At 35.6% G+C, this 21,870-nt stretch overlaps 1 protein-coding gene across 1 annotated transcript in view; it reads left to right on the top strand.

Annotated features, from left to right (window-relative positions):
* Window positions 1-21,870, top strand: part of LOC126260591 (integrin alpha-PS5-like) — a 563,809-nt gene that overhangs the window by 531,388 nt on the left and 10,551 nt on the right. Inside the window, exons 21-22 of the mRNA XM_049957927.1 lie at window positions 539-623; window positions 12,208-12,340. Coding sequence (XP_049813884.1) covers window positions 539-623; window positions 12,208-12,340 — 218 coding nt within the window. The remainder of the gene's footprint in view (window positions 1-538; window positions 624-12,207; window positions 12,341-21,870) is intronic.

A 21,870-nucleotide genomic window follows, 5' to 3' on the forward strand; every position in this document is an offset into this window, starting at 1 on the left:
ATTTTCAAATCATCCAAATAGTCAAAATGGTATTCCTCAAAATACAAAAACCATTTCAAAAATATATACATATTATGAAGTGCAAATGAACTGTTTCAATACAGTTACAGAGAATCATCTGTATGCTCTGTAACTGATCATTTGCACTTAGTAATACACACATATTTTTGGCATGGTTTTTGTTTTTGTTTTTTTTTTTTTGTAAATATAATTTTGACTGTCTGAAAGATCTGAAAATGGGTCCTGGAATGAAAATAGTCATCAAACAAATAAAAAAGTTACATTTTCTAATTTTTTGTTGTATTAAAAATTATTATGTCTGGGTCCCTGCCTCAAACTAGTCATCGAATAAATAAAATAAGTTACATTTGCTGGTTTTCGGTTGCATTAAAACTTATTATGTCTAAGTTAAAAAGACAGATGTTCTTTCTATTGAATGTGGCCATTCTTCTCTTTGAGTACTTGTAAAGCATAAAATAAATCACATCCAAGTATTATCAGATGTTGTTTAAATCAATTTAAATTTTCATAATTACAGGGCCGCTGATGGGGGCTAAAAGTACAGTACTGTTTTCCACTGCTGCAAATGCTGAGCTTTCATTGTCTAAGGACATGCTTGTGATGTAAGTAGACCTAGTTACTAAGTTAGATTTAAGATTTGATTGAGAATAACTTTCTTATTGTAAGACAGGTTAAATACCCACAGTATTGGTATTTCATGAGAATATAAGTGGTGTGATATATAAAATAGACCTAATGGAAATACACCTAAAAGATGGAGCATCTTTTACACTGTGCTGCTCTGAACATCATGGTACAGATGCATTTCTCATGTTACAAACTGAGAACTTTGATTTTATTACTTTTTGTTGCAAACATGATATGAGAAGTATGAGATTGCTATTTCAGTTGGAATTAACATAGTATATGGACATCTAGTTTGAAGTAAATACTTTGTTGAAGAACACTTCAAATTTTGTGACACTGAGGTAACAGCAGGCAGAGTAACAGTTACTTTGCTGTCAGTCTGCAGTGCATCTTTTGGATATATTAATGTCTTGTTGAGAAGCATTGAGTCGTTCTTGTCACTTCTGTGTAGAAAAACTAATGAAATCACAACAAGGAGTTATTTTATTATGAATGTCTTCAAAAAGGGTGGAAACACAGCAGGTCTTGAACAACGTATACGCTCCTACAATTTAGATTCAGTGGTAGAATCTCCACTTAGAGTATTAATCAGTCCCAACACTTTAATAAATATTTATAAATAAGATTAAATACAAGGACATACCCGTCTAAAGTATGTGGAATGGGGCCTCCCATGGTGGACAGCTACTCATTGTACTGAGACAAGTAAATTGCTTTAAGAGATAATGTGGATGATAAATAGACATAACACAGAAAATACAGTTGTGGATTGATCAACAATATTTGCTGCTGTTAATGTTAACTCCAAAATATATTTGCTCATAAATGACATGACAACTCTGTTTAAGGAAATATTATGTATAAGGGTCCTATGAGAAAACCCTTCTCCTAATTGAGACCAGAAAATTGAATGATTCATTATGACTCTGAAGAATAAAACTCTACTGGATTGATAAAATACCTAATAGAGGTTGGTAGGGTAAAGGGGCCAGGGTGGGAAAAGTGACTTGATGTTACACCCTGTGTCTTCTGGGGTCATAGCTTGTGACACGAGGCCACAAAGTACCTAGTGCTACCAGTAGATGTCACAATTAAAGAGTTGATCACATGACAAGGTGGTTTCACCCTAAAGAAAAAGTAATACACCATAAAGGGGAGGATGTTATTTGCACTACGACAGTCAGGTGTGACATCATTATGATGTGTACAGACTGTATCTTTTTGTGAAAATGGGAATCTACAAACTTTACAAAAAGGACCTAACCATTGCGCGTGCGTGCATACACGCACACGTGTGTGTACGTGTGTGTGTGTGTGTGTGTGTGTGTGTGTGTGGTCTAATTCTGATGAAGGCCCATTTGACTATAAGCTTCACTTGACAGTCTTTTTGTTGTGCCTATCTGCAACTCATTCACTGTCTTTGCTATATGGTGAGTAGCAACTATCCTTTTCAAAATATTGTCATTATTTCACCCTGGATTTTCCATTGTTTGTATTATTTTTAAGATAGTTATCAATATTTATCTTTAAATTACATTCAAAAGGAAGTCAACATTTCTGTCATTTTTAAGTAGCACTGTGCATTGAGCACTTCTGCATTTTTTTATCTTCTGTATTTCTGCATTATGAAGGTAGTTTGGATAGTCATCACTATCCTAAAAATTTAGGTCATGACTAAAAACAAGATATATAAGTAAAATGTTGACTGTTCAATAAAACAGGTTGAAGATATAAAAGCCGGCCGGGGTGGCCGAGCAGTTCTAGGCGCTACAGTCTGGAACCGCGTGACCACTATGGTCGCAGGTACGAATCCTGCCATGGGCATGGATGTGTGGGATGTCGTTAGGTTGGTTAGGTTTAAGTAGTTCTAAGTTCTAGGGGACTGATGACCTTAGAAGTTAAGTCCCCTAGTGCTCAGAGCCATTTTGAAGATATAAAACTGCATGGAAAAATAGTCTCTTTGACACATTATACCCTTCAAATTCAAAAAGCAGTGTGTTATATTTTATATTTCATGTGCAATGGCAGATTACTTTGCTTCCTGCTCCTTATAAAGCAGTCACAATGGAACTCCTGTCTCATGTTGTCTAGCACTAGTGATATTATTAGTTCAAAATCATAGCTGTTTAGTCCATGTGTTGCATCCACACCAACATAGTCATGTCCATATTTCTTCAAGAGTTCACTCTGGGCTTTATTCACTGTAATTAACACCAAATAAGAGCTTTGCAGGCTTGGATAAGTTTCACCAACTATGCTTTGAAATTGAATTCATAATTGAAATTTGTGTCACAGGATTTTCAATGACAAATGTTCGACTGGTGATGTTTTTGAAGGGATGCAATTACCTTCAGTTTCTCAGGATGAATCTTCAAACATGCTCTGTCAGATATTTGTTCTGTTTATACTGCGTACCACATGCTAACTGCTTACACTTTTTCAGATTCATATTAATATTTCGGCAAAGTCTTTTGGTCTAAAAATGTACTATCATGTTGTTTTCTAGGGTTTGATACCTTTCTCCGTGAGTGACTAGTGCCTGACACGGTGTTTGATTGGGAAAAAAAAAACCCAAAGTGTTTACCCCAATAAGAGTTAGGTACTTCCATATATTATGCATAATATTACTGATCAGATTGTCTTACAAACCCTTTTATCCACCAAGCTATCATCTGTCATTCTGTCCCTTTGTGATGATTTTGAATAAATTAATTTATGTTATTTAAAACTATCTCTGTTCTGTTAGGCTTGGCCAAAACAAAAATCTGATTGAAATTGATCTGCTCCAGCCACTTGGTTTTGTTTCAGATACTAGAGAATCAAGATGCCTAGAAAATAAGTGTGAGAATCAGAACAACAGACATGGGATGCTGTTGTGATGGCTGTGGCCACATTGGCCTTGGTAGGGAAAAGTGGCAGCTACGTAAGCCTTCAAAAAATGTGTGTAGTTCCTATACACTATTATTTTCCTTTTCACTTAAAATATTTTGTGTGGTACATTGTAAAATGTAGATTCAAAATATGCAATGGTTTGCTGAAAATTCAATTTCCTTTAGAGTTACCACTCCCTTACATCACTTGATCACTGATGTTGCCATATTAGTGGAAGATTGTTTGGTTTGGGGAAGGAGACCAGACAGCGAGGTCATCGGTCTCATCGGATTAGGGAAGGAAGTCAGCCGTGCCCTTTGAAAGGAACCATCCCGGCATTTGCCTGGAGCGATTTAGGGAAATCACGGAAAACCTAAATCAGGATGGCCGGACGCAGGATTGAACCGTCGTCCTCCCGAATGCGAGTCCAGTGTCTAACCACTGCGCCACCTCGCTCAGTGTAGTGGAAGACTTCACCATATGGGAAGCCAGGAGCCATTTACCTTGAGGCTTTCTTCTTTCTTGTTGAAGTTATACTCCTATTTGTGTGTTTCAATAGCTTCTCTGAACAAGTGAGTGTGATAGCTCTTATCTACAGCCAGAACTTTTATGTTGGCGAATTTTACTACTCGGTTGGTCTCACACAGCTTCTGCTCTGTCATGGCCAATTTTGCCATCCACCCCAACCTGCAATGTCACTTATGTTCTGTGATCCTGGTGTTGACTGATTGTCCAGTCATTCCAACAAAACTTTTCCACTTGTGCATGGTATGCGGTATATTTCCAACATTGAAAGTGGGTCCCTTTTAACCTTTGCCAATCTGAGACACTCTTTGATCTTCTTTGTTGGTTTGTAAACCACCTTTACACCATGTTTGTGCAATATATGGGTGATTCTGTCTGTCACTCTGGGAATGTATGACAGAAAGGCAGTATCCGACACGTCTTTTTCTGAGGTGTCACTTCGCCAAGTGTTGACTATGTTGTACCTCTGATATAGCTTATGGAGTACCCATTGCTCCCCAGAACACTCTCCAGGTGTTGTATTTCATGTATGAGGTGCTGCAGCTCACATATTCATCTTGCTCATGTTATGAGCATACTAATCATACCTATTTTCTGGTGCAGGTGGTGATTTAATATTTGTGCAGGCATCAGCCTGTGTGTGTCAGTTTTCGATACATGCTGTGTCCCAGGTTTTCACCATCCCTTGCAACCAGCACACCTAGAAAAAGTAGTTTTTTGTTCTTTTCTATTTACAAGGTAAATTTTATGTTTGGGTGGAGGACTAAGACCTATTAGATCTGATGACACAATGAAAACTACTTGCAGATCTGACGCAGCGTTTCTAATTGAATATGAATCTGTTAATCAAGGTATCTCCTCTTCCTCTGAATATACAGAGGAACCTGCATAGCACAGAAGCCCTACAACCTCGGCTGTGTGGATTACCAAAGATCCATCAGAATAATGTTTCACTAAGACCAACTGTTAGTGATCCTGGCTCACCGAAGTATAAACTGGCAAAAACATTTGGCCTCCCTGCTCCAGCCACAAGTGGGGAAGACTGACACATGGATAAAGGACTCAGGACATTTCATTGAGAAGCTGAAGAAACTAAAACTTGCACCAAACAACATCCTGGTCAGCTTTGATGTTACTTTTTTGTTTCCAAAAGTACCACTCAGTTCCATTTTCCTGCAAGACATCACAAAGCTCAAGTCTCACCATAAGCTATTTCACGTGGAAGGCAACTTCTACAAACAGCTGGAAAACGTTGTCGTGGGTAGTCCTCTGTTGGCCAACTTCTTCATGGAACATTTCGAAGCACTGGCCCTGGACTTGGCACATTGTAAACCTAAGGCAGGGTATATATGCTGCAGCACAACTGGGAAATCTGTGAGAAACTGGAAATTTATTTGTCCAGGAGAAAACTGGGAAAAACATGGGAATTGTTACCTGGGAATTTTTCATTATATTAGTTTTCATTTAAATTTTTGTAATTTTGACTGGAAAGAACTGATTCTCTAACAAAGAATTTTACTGTATCCAACTACTGCAAAATAATATTGCAACAATAAAACATAAATGAGGGTTGGTTGGTTGGTTTGGGGGATTAAAGGGACCAGACTGCAACCGTCATCGGTCCCATAAATGAGGGAAAAAACCAAAATAAAATTTAAGTTCCCAAGGAAATGCACCATTTACAACAACAACAAAGCACAATGCATACACCAGCATCTGCCAACAGCAAAATCTTTCAAAGGCTTTGGGATGGAGTCTATGTAATACTTTGTATAAACTAAACTGCTTCTGATAAGTATGAAGTCACTTGTTTACATTAGGTCTGTTTGAGCAATTATCTTGTCTATTGATGTAAATCTTCATCCTTTCAATAGAGTTTTCAACTTTAGAAATAGAAAAAAGTCTGCAGGTGCCAGGTCTGGCTGGGTACAGAGGATGAGGCAGTACAGAGATTTTTTTTTTTTTTTTTTTTTGTGCACTAGTCATGCACCAACACAGATGAATTTGCAGATGCATTATCATTATGCAAAAGTCGTAAATTGTCTCACCACATGTCAGGCTGTTTCCTTCTCACATTTTCTCACAGGCATGGCAACACATCCTGATAGTACCATCGATGAGTAGTTTGTCCCTGTGGCATGAATTCATGATGAACTAATCCTACAAAGCCAAAGAAAACTATCAGCATGGTTTTGACATTTGACCTGATCAGACGAGCTTTTCAAGGGCTTGGAGAACTTTTACCAACCCACTGTGAAGATTGAACCTTCACCTCAACATCATAACTGTGGACCCATGCCTCATCACCTGTTATGATTCTCTTAAGGAAAATCTCGTTATCTTTAACTTCCATCCAGCCATTTTTAAACCATGTGAACTATTTATAACATTGAGTATGGCTGAAGCAAGCATTGTCGTAGGCTTCCTGCATCATTTGGTATGTCTCTGTAAAGGATTTCTTGAGTATCATGCAAAATTTGATGCAGACATATTACCCCTCTAACTCTGCCATCTCTAAATAGGCAAACTGTGCAACATGATTTTCTACTCAGTACAGCTCTGAACAATAACTGTCATACAACAACGAAGCTTCTGGCAGTTACACATTAAACTCAGGCGTGTGCACGTATGCCAACCACATTTCACTCTAACACACTACTGGTGCCAAATTATGAATGTTCTAGTATTTTTTGAACACACATCATATATTAAACTATTAAAATGTTTTCTACAGAACTATAAACAAGTTGTCTATGTTGGCAAAGAAATGTCCAGTATGGAACAAGTTCAGTTTGGTGTTCTACAGGGGTCTGTGATGAGCCCTTTCCTGTTCCTAATGTTGATTAATGATCTGACCTCATTTATTAGAGCCAATACTGAACCGTATACAAAAGACATGATTTGTCTTCGCTGTAGTACTGATCTCAGTAGCCTTAAAACTTTGATGAAAATGCAATTGCTGAATCATCTTATAGTCTTAGAGCAAATGGATTCTTGCTAAAGAAAAACAAAACACAGAAGATGATTATTACTGTTAAAATAAGCTTCTAGTTAATAAAATATTCTGGGGTATTGTGCTGTGACCAGATGAATTTCACAGTAGAACTCAATGATCCACCCCATCTGCAGAGGACACTTTACGCAGGGTCATAGCTTCTTTAAGTGTCTGATTTCCACCCTGGCTAGGTACAGTCAGTAGCAAGCCAGGATGTGAATCCGACACTTGAAGTAGCTGTGATCCTCCTCAAAAATGTCCTCTGCATATGGGGAGAAAGTGTTAGGTTTTCATGTGAAATTCACCTAACTATGAAGAAACAGCCCAGATAATTTTATTAAAGTAACATTTCCGCCTGAGCTTCCCTCAGGTTTTTCATATTATGTGGATTTAAAAATTTTCCCATCAAATTTGATGGCTCACATGGAAATGGGTGGTAGGTGCCCATTCAAAATATGATGGAATGAATTAAATGAAGACCAGCTGGAGGTCCAAAATTTGTTTGAACATCCAAGTTACGATAAGCTTTTCAGGAGTTTATTTAGATGATAAATTATCTCAGGGTCAACATATAAAGTGCCTGTGTGGTAAGTTATCTAGAATAATTTATTTGTTCAGGCAACTTATGGAGTGTGTACCTGAAATGTATGTTAGAAAATCCTGCATTTCTTTTTTCAAAGCATTATAGTATATTGTATTATTTTGTGTGGAAACTAATTGTGTGGATAAGATCTTAATACTGAAGAAGTAAGCTGTTAGGGTAATTACTGGTTCTCCAAATAAAGACTATGTAAACCTTTGTTTGTGAACAATAAATAAAAACACTAAAAAAATTACTTGTACACAATGTTTAATTTATACAAAGAACTAGTTACTTAAGCAAAATGCAGAAAAATGTACATTGGTACAACATGAAATTCATCTACACTTGATACTAGAGACTGGTAAAATCAAGTAACAATTGTGAACCTATGAGCAACAAATAAAAACTGTACAAAATCTATTTGAATAAGCCTGCATCCCCAGTTTCTTGTCCAACCATTTGGTAATATAAAAATATTCATAAATTGTCATATAAAATTGTAATGTTAGTCACTAACTTATGCATGTGATGTTTTGTTACTGTTGTAATGGATGAATGACAGTAACATTACTTTATTATTACTGTAATAATAATAATAATAATAACAATAATAATAATGATTATTGTTATTGTTATCATTGTTGATGATTCTGTGCCTCAGTCATTAAAAATGGAACCCTTTTGACCTTGTGACTCTCTGTCTGACTGTTAAAACCCTTTTTCTCAGGAATGGATAGAGAAAACAAGCTGAAATTTATGTCTCGTACTAAGGTCTATGACCCCTTGTCATTCTAAAACACTTCAGCTTCTAAGTCAATGCATTCAAAGGATATGGCTATTTACATCACATATTTTGAGACTAGCAAACTCAATCATGAAAATCTATAGAATACTTCCCATTGGTTCTAGAATCATGAGATTTGGCAAGAAGCAAGGTTTCACAGTACAGTCAAAGGAAAAGAAATCCAAAATCTATTAAGTTGTAACCACCTCTTATGAAATAAATAAAAAATTTAAAAAATTGTCATTTTTTTATCTCGCTGTCTCTCTGCCCATTTGACTATTAAGACCCCTTTTTCTCAGGTACAGGTGGATGTATCATATTGAAGTTTATGTCACATACTAAGATACATGGTTCCTTTGTGGTGTAATAAATGCAAGCTTCTAAGTAAATGAAGTCAAAAAATATGGCCATTATTGTCACATATTTTGATACTCGCAAACTCACTCTTCAAAAAATGTAGGGTACCAGTACTTCCTGTTAACCTAGAATCATTAAATTTAGCAAGCAGCAAGCTTTCACAGTAAAAGTAAAGGGGAAAAATCAGAAATTGTTTATTTATAATTATATCACAAGGATATTTTTTTTTCTCTGACTGATTGTCTATCTGTCAAGACCCCTTTTCCTCAGGGATGGATAAATGTTTCACATTGAAATATATGTCATATACTGAGGTCTGTGGTCCCTTGGTGGTGTAAAAAGTTTAAGATTTCAAGCTGGTGCAATCAAAAGGTATGAAATTTTGTGTCATATATTTTGATACGCACAAAATCACACATCAAAATTTGGATGAACTCTGATATTGTTAATTATTAGGAAGAAACTGAGTAAAACTTACACAAGGAAATTCTTAAAACTTCTATGAGTTCTGTAATCATTATGTAGATCTAGTTTACAAAGACAGTATGAGTACTACTGAAAAATGTAGTGAACCTAGAACAGGAAGTTTATAAATTGAGGCATGTGAAAGTAATTGTAATACACTGTTGGCTGTTAAAATTACAGTATCAGCAAGGATGGTAAATAACAGAATATTATTTATTGTCAGTATACGGTATAGTAGAAAGACTACATTATTTACATTGTAGGTTATCTGGGGGCATACGGAGAGTGAAATTTAGTACACAGAGCTGCAGTCTCTGGCAGCAACAAAGGCTGTGACTGAGCTGGTCATCAAGTTAAACTGGACTTAGATGACTAATACACATATGTCACTCCACAGTGCTTCAATTTTATGCTAAGGTTCATCAGTTATGGTAGCTGGTGAGTGGTGGTATTCTGCCCTTCAGCAGCTCAGGAGAGTGTGTTCTCATTGAGTGAGAGATCTGGCCAATATGCTTTCAAGGCAACAGTGAAACATACTCTTTGATGAGACAAGCCAGGACAACACATGCAACATGCAATCTTGTATTTTCTTGTTGGAAGATAATGTCACTGAAATCAAAAGAAAGAATAAAGCTGCCACCATTATTCCATCATAAATGTAATGGCTGATGCCTAAATTAATGTTTGTGTGAACTAGAGGTGATATTTTGTGGACCCAGTTGCAACCCATACCATTACACCAGGTACAGGGCACATACAACAATGACAAATACGTTCATACAATTTTCATTCTCCTCAGACCCTCCACATACATATGTTGATCATGATGTTGTATACAGAATGTGGACTTATCTGAAAAGATAACATATGTGTGCACCTTTATCTCTCCCCACATCAGGGGAAGCCACAGTGCTGGTTGCTGTACTGACAATTCATGGCACTCAAGATGTCATCTCACTTTTCACATGGATACTTGTCTTGCTGAAAACAAGTCCATTCCCTGTTTCTCTGTGCATGATGTGGCTGTAATTCCTCCACAGCTGAAAGAACAGTGAGTTTGTCCTTTCATGTGCTATTCATGTGGGGATATTGAGATCCTGCATGGTGTTGTGTATGATCATACATTCACATAACAGTTGCAGGATACTGACTAAGATGAGCAGCAATATTTTGGATTGATAAACTGCAATCTTGTTGGCCTCAATCCTGCAAAAGTTGAATTCTGATATGTATTGGTAGGTATTTCTTTTCCTTATGTGAAGCATTATGCAATCTTCCCTTAAACAAATAACATTCAGATGTTTTTTCCAATATACATCTATAATCTGCAAACCACAGTGAAGTGCATGTCAGAAGGTACTTCTCATTGTACCAATCATTAGGGCTTTCACCTGTCCCATTCATGTATGGAGTGTGGGACGAATTAGTGCTTAAACATGCTAATTTGTGCTGTAATTAATATAATCCTGTCTTTAAAATCACTGTGGGAGTGATACACATGCAGTTGCAATATGTTCCTTGATTCATCACTTGAAGTTGGTTCTAGAAACTTTATAAGTAGACTTTTATGCAATAGTTTTCAGCTATCTTCAAGCACCTGACAATTCAGTTCTTTCAGAATCTTTGTGACACTCTCTGAGGGTCAAACCAACCTGTGACCATTCATGCTGGGCTTCTTTGTATCTATTCAAAATTCCCTTTTAGTAGTATTTGGTGTGAATCCAACAAAACTGAGTGATTTCTAGGATGGGTCACCTGAGTGTTTTGTATGCTCCCTCCTATGTAGATTTATTACATTTCCCTAGTATTCTACCAGTAAATTGCGGTCACCCACCTGCTTTACGTACAACTCAGCCTTTGTGAACATTCTGTTTTGGAAATACGGTTTTTGATGAGAAACCCTCTGTATATTCATTCCTTATATCCTGAATGTAGATTGTGTTACTTCTATATTCTCTGTGCAGTTGCACTGAAATGCTGATCATTTGCATATCTAAACATGTAGTCACTTGGACATTTGTTGCATGTTACCTACATTGTGTTATAGTTTTACTGGTCAGTGGTATATTAGGTTACTGGTGTATATAAATAAAATGTTGTTTGTCTTTGATGCTGATATATTTCTAACCTCAAAGAAAGTTACTTCTATATTCTCTGTGCAGTTGCACTGAAATGCTGATCATTTGCATATCTAAACATGTAGTCACTTGGACATTTGTTGCATGTTACCTACATTGTGTTATAGTTTTACTGGTCAGTGGTATATTAGGTTACTGGTGTATATAAATAAAATGTTGTTTGTCTTTGATGCTGATATATTTCTAACCTCAAAGAAAGATAATATATCAAATATTTTTCCAGCTTTCTGTAGTATTAAGTGTTTAACAGATGTGACTCTTCAGTTTCTTAAGATGTAGATAACAAGAAATTACTGTACAGTATATAGCCAGATCTCTGTATCCTACAAGCATAATATTTTGTCAGTAAATCACATCAGTGCATCTGATGATGAAAACATGTATGTTTGCCAAAATATTGTGCTTCTGAGACAGTGAGATCTTGCGATACTGCAATGCCTGTGTTATTCTGATTATGATGCAAAGTTCCTTTGGACTTGCATGCACGTCCAAAGGAACAGGTACTGTGGTGACTACAGGTCATTCACACATGATTAATGAAATATGGAAGTTTGGTTTTGTCCATGAGTCATGCACAGCTAGCCAAATGGTAAAGCACCATTCACGATAAGTGGGAAATCTGGGTTCATGCCCCAATCGGGCACAAATTTTCATTGTTGTCATTCCATTCTACAGCTGATGGTTGTCATTATTCACAATTGTTAATACATTTAATGTAGTAAGATCTTGGTTTGTACAGCCTTTAATTTATTTCCATGGACTTTGGTGTACTTAGATATTACATACACAGATAGTTTGGAGTATAATGATAAAATGTCCACTGTTATGCATAAATTTTCAGGTCAGGCAGAAAATCAGTATCCACAGTAATAGTGGCAGATAAGCCCTATGAATCAGTGGCAGTCTGGATAATTATACTTGCAATCATTGGTGGCATTCTACTGCTGTGTTTGTTAGTATTTGGCATGAAAAAGGTAATATGGCTTTTGGTAAATTTTATGGACTACCTAGAATTACAGAAAACAGTTGAGAATATTGCAATAATATTTTGATAAAGTACAATTTCAATATGATAGTATGAGGGTCATCCAGAAATTAAGTTTCCCTTTTTTCATTGTATGTATTTAGCTAGAAATGTAGCACATGCACAACAGAGCTATGATGTACCAATCACATGATTGCCAAACAAGTCTTGGCTTTTGTTAGTAGTACTATGGCAGTGGCTGAAAATGGTAGCTGGTAGTCTTTCTTCCACCAGCTGTCTAGTTTGAACTGTAATACCTTTTATTAATGCACGAAATGTAGTACCAATTGAAATTAATCATTATCAGTGTCTGGCATAAGGGTGAAGATCATGGGAAAACAGATGGTGTGTGACTGAGGTAGGTAATTTTACAAAGATGGTCAGAGAGTCCACATTGAAAAGAATGGTAGTTGACTATCCCTCTTCAATGACTACCTTATGGAACTGGTGCTGCAGAGCAACATTGAGAACTGCCACACAATGACTATGGAGCTCAGCAGCCATTTCCTGCAGATATTGTGATCCTTGTTCCATAAAATTGCCATGAAGCATCTGCTGTACAGTAGAGTGTGTACCATGCAGGTACTAAATCCCTGACACCCAAAGACAAAATGGATTGCTTTTGAGAAGCATTGATATTTCAGCAGCAGTACCCTGGTGTAAGCTATGAGTTCCTTGCCAAGATTGTCATGGGTGAAGATATATTGGTTGCTCACTTTACTCCAGAAACCAATCAGCAGTCAATGCATTAGCTTCATAGTTGATCTCCGGTGAAGACAATGTTCGGATGGACTGTGTCAGGGCAGAAAGTGATGTGCGCTGCATTCTGGGACAGGAATGGCAATCTGCTGATTTACTTCCTGCAAAGAGGTGAAGCAGTGAAAGCAGACCATTACAGTGAAACGCTGCAGAAACTAAGATGGGCTATTCAAAACAAGAGCTGTCGTATGTTCAGTGAACATGTGCTGATCCATGACAATGCTTGCCAAATACAGCTCAATGCACAACAGCTGTTTGGTAGGAGTTTCACTGGGAGCTGTGCGATCATCCACTGTACTGTTGTGACCATGTTCCCAGTGATTTCCATCTATTCTTGCACTCCAAGAAATGTCTGCCTCCAGTTACCATTTTCACAATAACCAAGATCTGAATAAAACTCTGAAGCACTGGTTCCATTCCCAAGCAGCAAACTTCTATAACACAATAATACAAAATTTAATCTCACAGTATCACAAGTGCCTCAATTCTGGTGGTGATTATGTCACAAAATAGCCCAACTATTGCTATGAGAAACCTAATTTCTGGACAACTCTTTTTACAGATTTTAAGAGATGATGCAGAAAAAGCATACACTGATCTAAGATATTATATTATACTTCATAAATGACTCAGATTTTAATTTTTTGTGAAACTCTGTGCTTCACACTAGATTGAACACCTGTTACAAGTTGTTGCGTATGTCACCTAAAGCTCATTTCCCAAGCACTCTAATTTTTTTTTAATTACATATTGGTTTTGAAGTTCAAATTAACAAGGAAACTATTAATATGGTGCCAAGAATAGATCACAAGTACTCTCTTAACATGTCTCTATGAAAAGTGTCTGTATTTGAAAAGAATTGACAATCTGAATATCTAAAGTAACATGATACAAAATGTGCCCTAAAAGATCCTGCTATGGCAAAAGCAGAAAAATAAATATGTGGTTTGCAAGTACATCAACTACATCTTGTGATTTTTTGCAAGATGTAGTAATAGAAAACTTTTATTTTTGTGGAAAATGTGCAATAAAGGACATTACCTGTTTTAAATAGAATTTAAAGTGTGAGAATGCTAATTGTTAGCAGGAAATATTGGTATGTGTGAATTGTGATGCTCATTTTGGCTAAAAACTCTAAAGAAGTGAATGCATAAGTAAGGTCATCACACTTTTAATATATGAGATCTTATACCTGAAACATGTTAGTGAAAATATAAAGAATGACATCCTGGGATCATTATAAAAGAGCATACATGATGGTAATAAAAAATCAGTAAATTGGAATAATTAATAATATGTGCAATGCATGCTTTTAAGGACCAAAACTGTATTGTACATTGATAACACTATCAACACTAGGCCTAATTTTTGCTATAGACTGCCACTGTGAGGTAAATGCAAATTCCATTCCATGTACAAAGATAAAACCAAGAAAGATTAGGACTTATTGTCCTGATTACAGCGAGTTTATGACAGATACAGCACAAGCATTACATTTGCTTGAGTGCTTTAGGGAAACCACAGAAAACTTAAATCTGAGTTGTCGGATGAGGTAAGTACTGCACTATCTCGCTAAGTACAAAGATAAAGAAAATGATGCTAATCTATATCTACATATGAAAGGCCTGTGTGTAGGTACTGACACTCTTTTCTCCATGACCACCCACTTCCACCAACTCATGGTTTTGCTGGTAGATAGCCCAAGGTCTCACGCTGTTTGTATGGGAGGTTGGTCATATTGTGTGGCAGTGGATGAGTGTGGTGAGCAAAAATCCATGAAATATGAAGCAATAAACACTCTTAGGAAAAGCTATGTACTCTTGACTTACAGACTTAATAATACATGTAAAAATATGTTTGTTGTTTCATTTGTCCAACATAATATGATGCTTGTGTGGTTTTGCCAGTCAAACTTTAATAACAATGTGCTATATCAAACAGATCAGTTTTTAATCTCTCAACACATTTTTTTCAATTCCAATTTACCAGTAACTAACTGAGACACAAAGAAAAAATCAGATAGATTCAAAGATAAAAATACTCATAACTTACAAATGAATAATTGAACAGTACACTACACATTAGTGTAATTGTTTTCCACTCCAGTCAACAAGACTTCAGGCTGAATACATGTCTGGAGATGCCTGGGACAGCAGCATGTCTTGCCCACCACATACACCTACTGCCACTTTCCGCAACCAAACTATCTTACTAACAAGATAATTGCATTCGTAATTTCTTTGTTGTGGTATATGTCCGTATGCATATCATATCTACAATGGTACTCATGCCTCCTCCCATGCCATATATTCTGACCTGACCAAAGCTGGATTTCTCAGCTAGTAATAATACATTGAAAATGAAACATGTAATTAAAGAATAAAATAAAAATTCTGTATATCCTGTCAACCGCATTACACTTCTATCACCTAGTTAGTTAGTTTCATGTTCCACAGACATTTGCACAGTAAATCATAATGAAATGGAACAAGTCATTTTACATACACATAACAACTATAAAACAGCTACTTAAAAAAAAGTAATCTACAGATGTGAGTTAATAATACCTGCCCACCACATTTTACACATTACAATAGAAAGAGTTGTCAAGGAGAAATTTTTTAGTTTGTTTTCAAATTTTACTTTGCTATCTGTCAGACATTTTATATCCTTGGGTAGGTGGTAAAAATTTTTTATTGTAGCATTGTGCACCACTTCTTGTGTTAAAGATGGTCTTAAATAGGAGTAATTGTTAAAGATGGCCTTAACGAGGAGTAATGAATGTCACTTTTGCTTCTGGTATTGTGATTATGTACATCATTGTTCCTTTTGCAATGCAGTGGAGTATGTGCAACAAACTTTGTGAGGGAGTAGATATACTGTGTGGAGTAATTTGAATGCCCAATGCTTTAAACAGGTGTCTACAATATGATCGTGGGTATGCGCGACATATTATTCTTACAGGACTTTTTACTTAATAATGACTTTCTTTTCTGAAGATCAGTTACCCCAGGACATTATACTGCATGACATTATTGAGTGAAAATATGCAAAATATGCGATTGCAGGCTTTCTCAGCTTATTTCAACTATGAAATCTTCACGGGTTATCAGCCGAGTGACATCGTCTTCTAGTTGCAATGTTTCAATGGATTATGTATTCATTATCTTCAGGTTGTAACGGAACATATTAAAGGCTTTACTTTAATGAAGTATGCGATCCCTTCCAAACTCAACCAGTTTAATGAGTATTTATGATTATAGAAAAGTTATTGTGTATGTTAACAATGATTGCATAACATGTCTCCATAAACAGTCAACCCATTAAATTATACTGAATAACTGACCCACACAAAAGTTAATATCACTTGATCACTGATACAGCAAATGTCATCATGTAAAAACACTAAGTTCATCTTAAATAATTAATATGAAGTACGAAAAATAGTGGCCAACATAGGTATTTTGGATCTCCTTAAATAAAAATCACCCAGTGAAACCTATTTGTTCACTAGGAGCGTTTTCACTCAGTATTCACGTAATCAATCCTATTTTAGACAAAAACCAATGTAATTCTTAATAATTCATGTTACTTACTTATTTATGCAAATTAGAGAAGTCAATTGACAAACTTCTAAAAAATGACCTTTTTGTAACAAAGAATTATTCTGTCAAGTCAACAAATCTGTCTGTCATTTTAATAACATGTTAAATTATGTCACTCGATGCAAATTAATAACTTTTCTGCACAAATTATGATAACAGATGTACATGTGACTTATAAACTATATCTCTTTTTAGTAGTTCTTTGACAATGTTATAAATACAGGCAGTCGGAGGCAGTCAGGGGCAGTTGGAATGTCACTTTGGTGAAGTGTGTTTCTGTGTTATTGTTTGGCAAAACAATGCAAAGAACATGTAAAGGAAGTACTACTTTGTGTTGTGTTATGGTCTTTGGTGGACAGTGGAATTAATATGGCCACTAAAGTAATAAATATTTGATGTTTACATATGTGTTGGTTTCGCTTGTTCTCTATCATCAAAAGCACATGAAATACACGGGACCTCATGTGTTTACCCTAGACAACCAGATTTAGAGCCAGCATCAGCATCGAGACACAGCAGCGATCCAGCAAGCAGCAGCGATTACTACAATACAATGCATGTTAATAGCGCCAACCTAACATCAAGTGCTAACAAGCTCCGTAAATTGGAGTGAAATAGTGTGATTACAGCAATTAGCAATATTAACGACTTAGGCGGACCATTACAAAAGTGGGGGCTCGTCCGGGATGCTTAAGTGCATCGATGATAATAGTGCAGCGATAAATTTTGTAAGTGCTTAGCACTCCAATAAAGTTTATTTGTGCAGTGTGGCAACAGTGAAAATTTGTCAAAGTGAAAAAAAAAAAAATAATAAATAAAAAAAAATGTGTTTGTGCGACTACGAAAAACTATCATCACACCGCTCGGAAGATTAACGTCTGGATTATGTTAATGGAATTTATCAATGAAGACTTCAGCTTTGATAAAACCGAATATAAGTGAAGAAAGCCAACAAGAACCCCGATCACGACATCATGGCATAGCTACATAAAGCAAGGTATTTTGTTGTTGTTGTCATTTACAAAATTAATAGTGAACATGTCTCTACCTGAGAGTGATGAGATCGTAGGAAATGTAAAAATTGAACCAGGGGGTGGTGAACAATTAAACTTAACAGAGTGGCTAGCAGAGTTTGCAACTCAAATAAGCTCGCAACTTAAACAATCAAGTGAAGAAAACACAGATAGACTGAATAAGTTAAGTTTGGATTTTAAACAATCAAGTGAAGAAAACACAGATAGACTGAATAAGTTAAGTTTGGATTTTAAACAATCAAGTGAAGAAAACACAGATAGACTGGATAAGTTAAGTTTGGATTTTAAACAATCAAATGAACAAGTAAGTTTGAAACTTAAAGAAAACACAGATAGACTGGATAAGTTAAGTTTGGATTTTGATCTATTAAGTACTCATCTCAATGAGAAGTGTGAGGAATTTAAAACTACTCTCAGTAAGAACACTAGTGAACAGTTGATACACTTCAGAAAAGAATTTCAAGTTAAAGTTGAAAGCTTAAATGAAAACATACAAGCTAACACAGACAGCATTGCTGTCATCTACAACAGAGTAGATACTGAAGTTGAAAGATTAGATCAGAGAATAGACAAAACATCAGAAAACCTTAAACAAGAATACAACCTGTATACCACCAATGTAGATACAAAAGTAGAAAATATACACACTAAATATACACAATTGGAAGATGCATTGATGTCAAAACAAATGTTTTACAATCAAAATACAATGTATGGACACATCCAAGTGAAATGCTTTCCTGGTGAAAATCTGCACCCTATTGACTTTATTCACCAATGTAAAGATATGTTTGTTGTAGGAATGTCAGATAACATAAAAATTAAGTTAGTTAAACGGTTTCTAGAAGGGGAGGCCCTATCCTGGGCAAATGAGATTAATGATTCTTGGAATACTTTTGAAGAGTTTGAAGCTAAATTTATTTGCAAATTTTGGTCACAATCCATACAAGCCAGATTAAAGTCAGAATTTCTAAATGGACCAGTGTATAGAGGGAAAGTAGGGGGAATGCAAAAATTTTGCAGAGATCAATTGAAAAAACTTGCTCACTTGAATAACTCTTTTGATATTATGACACAAATTGATGTTTTAAAAAGAAGATTACTAGAGAGACTGCAGTGGGAATTGGTCCATGGACCAGACGATTCAATGGAAGAGTTCCTGAAATTTGTAGATAGATTAGATAGGGCCTTGGAAAGAGAAAGTAACCAAAGTTTTGGCTCTGACAACAACCAGTATGGGGGGTGGAACAGGAATGTAAATAGAGATTATTATGGGAGGAGAAACTTTGAAAATTCTGGAAATAATGCTCCAAATAGTGGAGATAGGAGATATGAAAATGATTTCAGAAACAATACACAGGAGGGAGGATGGAGGAGAGATAACAGGAATGATAGAAATAGGTATTGGGGAAGAGAACCAGATAGAAGGGGGTTTCTTGAAACTAGTGAACAAAATGACAACTACAAGCAGACAGACCGAGGGAACCAGCCGGGAAACGGTGGACAGTCCCACTAGATGTCCGTAGTTTTGGGGCTAGACAATATTATGACAGGACATCACATAACCGAAACTGGAAAAGGAGAGGATACAATGTAAAGAGTAAATACCATGAAAATACTGATGTTGTTAGAATGAATAAATTAGAATTTAATAAAAGGTTTTGGGATACTATGAGTAAAAGTGATACAGTTAATAAAAACAGTATTCAAGCACAGGTAGTTAGTGAAAGTGCAGAAGTTGAAGGTATTGCAGAGTTCCATAGTTGGGCTGAAAAAGATACTGGTGTTAATAACAAGTCAGACACACCACAAGTAGAATCTATTTTGGGGGGTTTCTTTGATAAGAAGGGGGATGACGAAGTGTTTAATGGAGCCAAAGACTCAATTGCTGAGATTCAGATACATAGGGGGGAAACTGCAGATGGGGTTGTTGTTGAGGAGGAGGAAGAAGTAATAGAGGGACATTTAAATAATGATCCTAAATCAAGTGATGTTATTGATGAGAGTGTGGAGGAAGAAATAAAAGTATTTGTAGAATTGAAAAGTGATGATGTGGTAAAGGTAAGTGATGTGACAAACATGGGTAATAATGAGGTTAATTTAAGTGAAATGCAGACTAGGGAATGTGTATCTGAGGACAAGCTATTGCCTATTGGGAACTATGAAATGCTAATCTATGAGAATGGTAATAATAATAATAATATTAAAGAAAATATAAAGGGATGGAATGTAAATGTGTGTTTTCAAGAAAAAGGGGAAAAGTTTTTAGAAGTTTTGTGGAACAACTATGGGAACTGTATAAAGAAAGATGCCTTTTGGAAAGAATTAGCAAAGGTAAGTGCAACCTTGTATCCTATATGGTGGATAAGAATCCGTAGTGGACTTTATAAAAATTGGGGTGAAAACAATAATTTGTTGAGTGGCAACACAGTGTTAAGAGGAACAGATAAAAACAAAGGTTTATATTTAAATGTCAATGCTTTGCAAACAGAGAGGGATGTGGCTAAATGTAGGAAAGAGACATTAGACTTAGGAACTAAAGAAATTGAAAATGATCTATTGTTTGAAAATACTAAAATAGACAAAGATGTTGAGCTAGGTTGTCCATATGTTAAAGTAAACAATGACATTGGTCCATTTGAAATAAAAGAAAGCCCACATCCTAATGCGTATAGACTTATCTTTCCCAGATCAAGAAGGTTATTTGGATTAAGAAACATCACTGAATTGAAACCATATAAACATGATTAAGCACATTTCCCTGTTTGAATACAGTTACTTACCCAGTTTCCATAAAGCATGTTATCAGCAAAATTTTCACTGGGTGTGTCAAATAGCAACTACCACTACAGACCCTGGAAAAGTTCCAGATATCTGAGACAATGTTTTTATATTTTTATTGTCACTATTGAATATTAAATATTGTGATATCTTCTTTACTTGCAATGGGCAAGAAGGTGACAAACATTTATTACTTTCTTTTTGTATTGTTGAATATGGGACATACTTGCACCAAATATAAAAGACAATGTAAAAATTGTTGTGCAAGACCCATCATTTTGTTACTATTGTTTTCTTAGGCATAAGATTTGTGTACAATTTTCTACAGCTAATCAGATGTTCACCAAGTTTGATGTTTGTGTTATGTTGTGACCAAATTGAAGTGTGCAATTTTGGTATTAATATGTTCTTGTACTATCTTGACTATGTGTCTCAATGGGAGACAAGTTTTTTAAATATTTCCTTTTTTTTAAAATGCATATTATATTCATACATGTGACTTCTCTAGTGTTTGTGTTTATATATCATATCCATACTTATAATTATGTTCTTTGTTTTCATTTCCTTTATGTGGCTCAAAACGAGCAGACAGTTGCAAAATTTTCCTATGGACATCTGACCTGTCCATCTATGTAATATATTTATGTTCCTCCTATTATCTTGATTAATCTGTGACTCAATGAGAACTGACTTTGAAATAATTCACATATATTTTTTATATATCTTAAAATCACATGTGATATATTTGTGTCTGTTTCTGATCATTTTCCATGTGGCTCACTGGGAGCAGAGATTAACATTTTTTTTTTACTTTCATATATTACTAAATATTTTTATGATGCTGTCATACTGAGAGCCATAACACAAAGTGCATTTGAAACAACACAACTAAAATATTTGCAGGAAAAAGTCATTTTGAAACGGTGTAACGGTCGTTGTATACATACACATTATGCATAGTAATTGACACATTTGTCCTAGTCGGCTAATATCATTAACATTCTGTAAATGATATTACCCGAGGGGGGTATTGTAACGGAACATATTAAAGGCTTTACTTTAATGAAGTATGCGATCCCTTCCAAATTCAACCAGTTTAATGAGTATTTATGATTATAGAAAAGTTATTGTGTATGTTAACAATGATTGCATAACATGTCTCCATAAACAGTCAACCCATTAAATTATACTGAATAACTGACCCACACAAAAGTTAATATCACTTGATCACTGATACAGCAAATGTCATCATGTAAAAACACTAAGTTCATCTTAAATAATTAATATGAAGTACGAAAAAT

Source organism: Schistocerca nitens, chromosome 5 (assembly GCF_023898315.1).
Source record: "Schistocerca nitens isolate TAMUIC-IGC-003100 chromosome 5, iqSchNite1.1, whole genome shotgun sequence".
In the NCBI taxonomy this organism is placed as follows: domain Eukaryota; kingdom Metazoa; phylum Arthropoda; class Insecta; order Orthoptera; family Acrididae; genus Schistocerca; species Schistocerca nitens.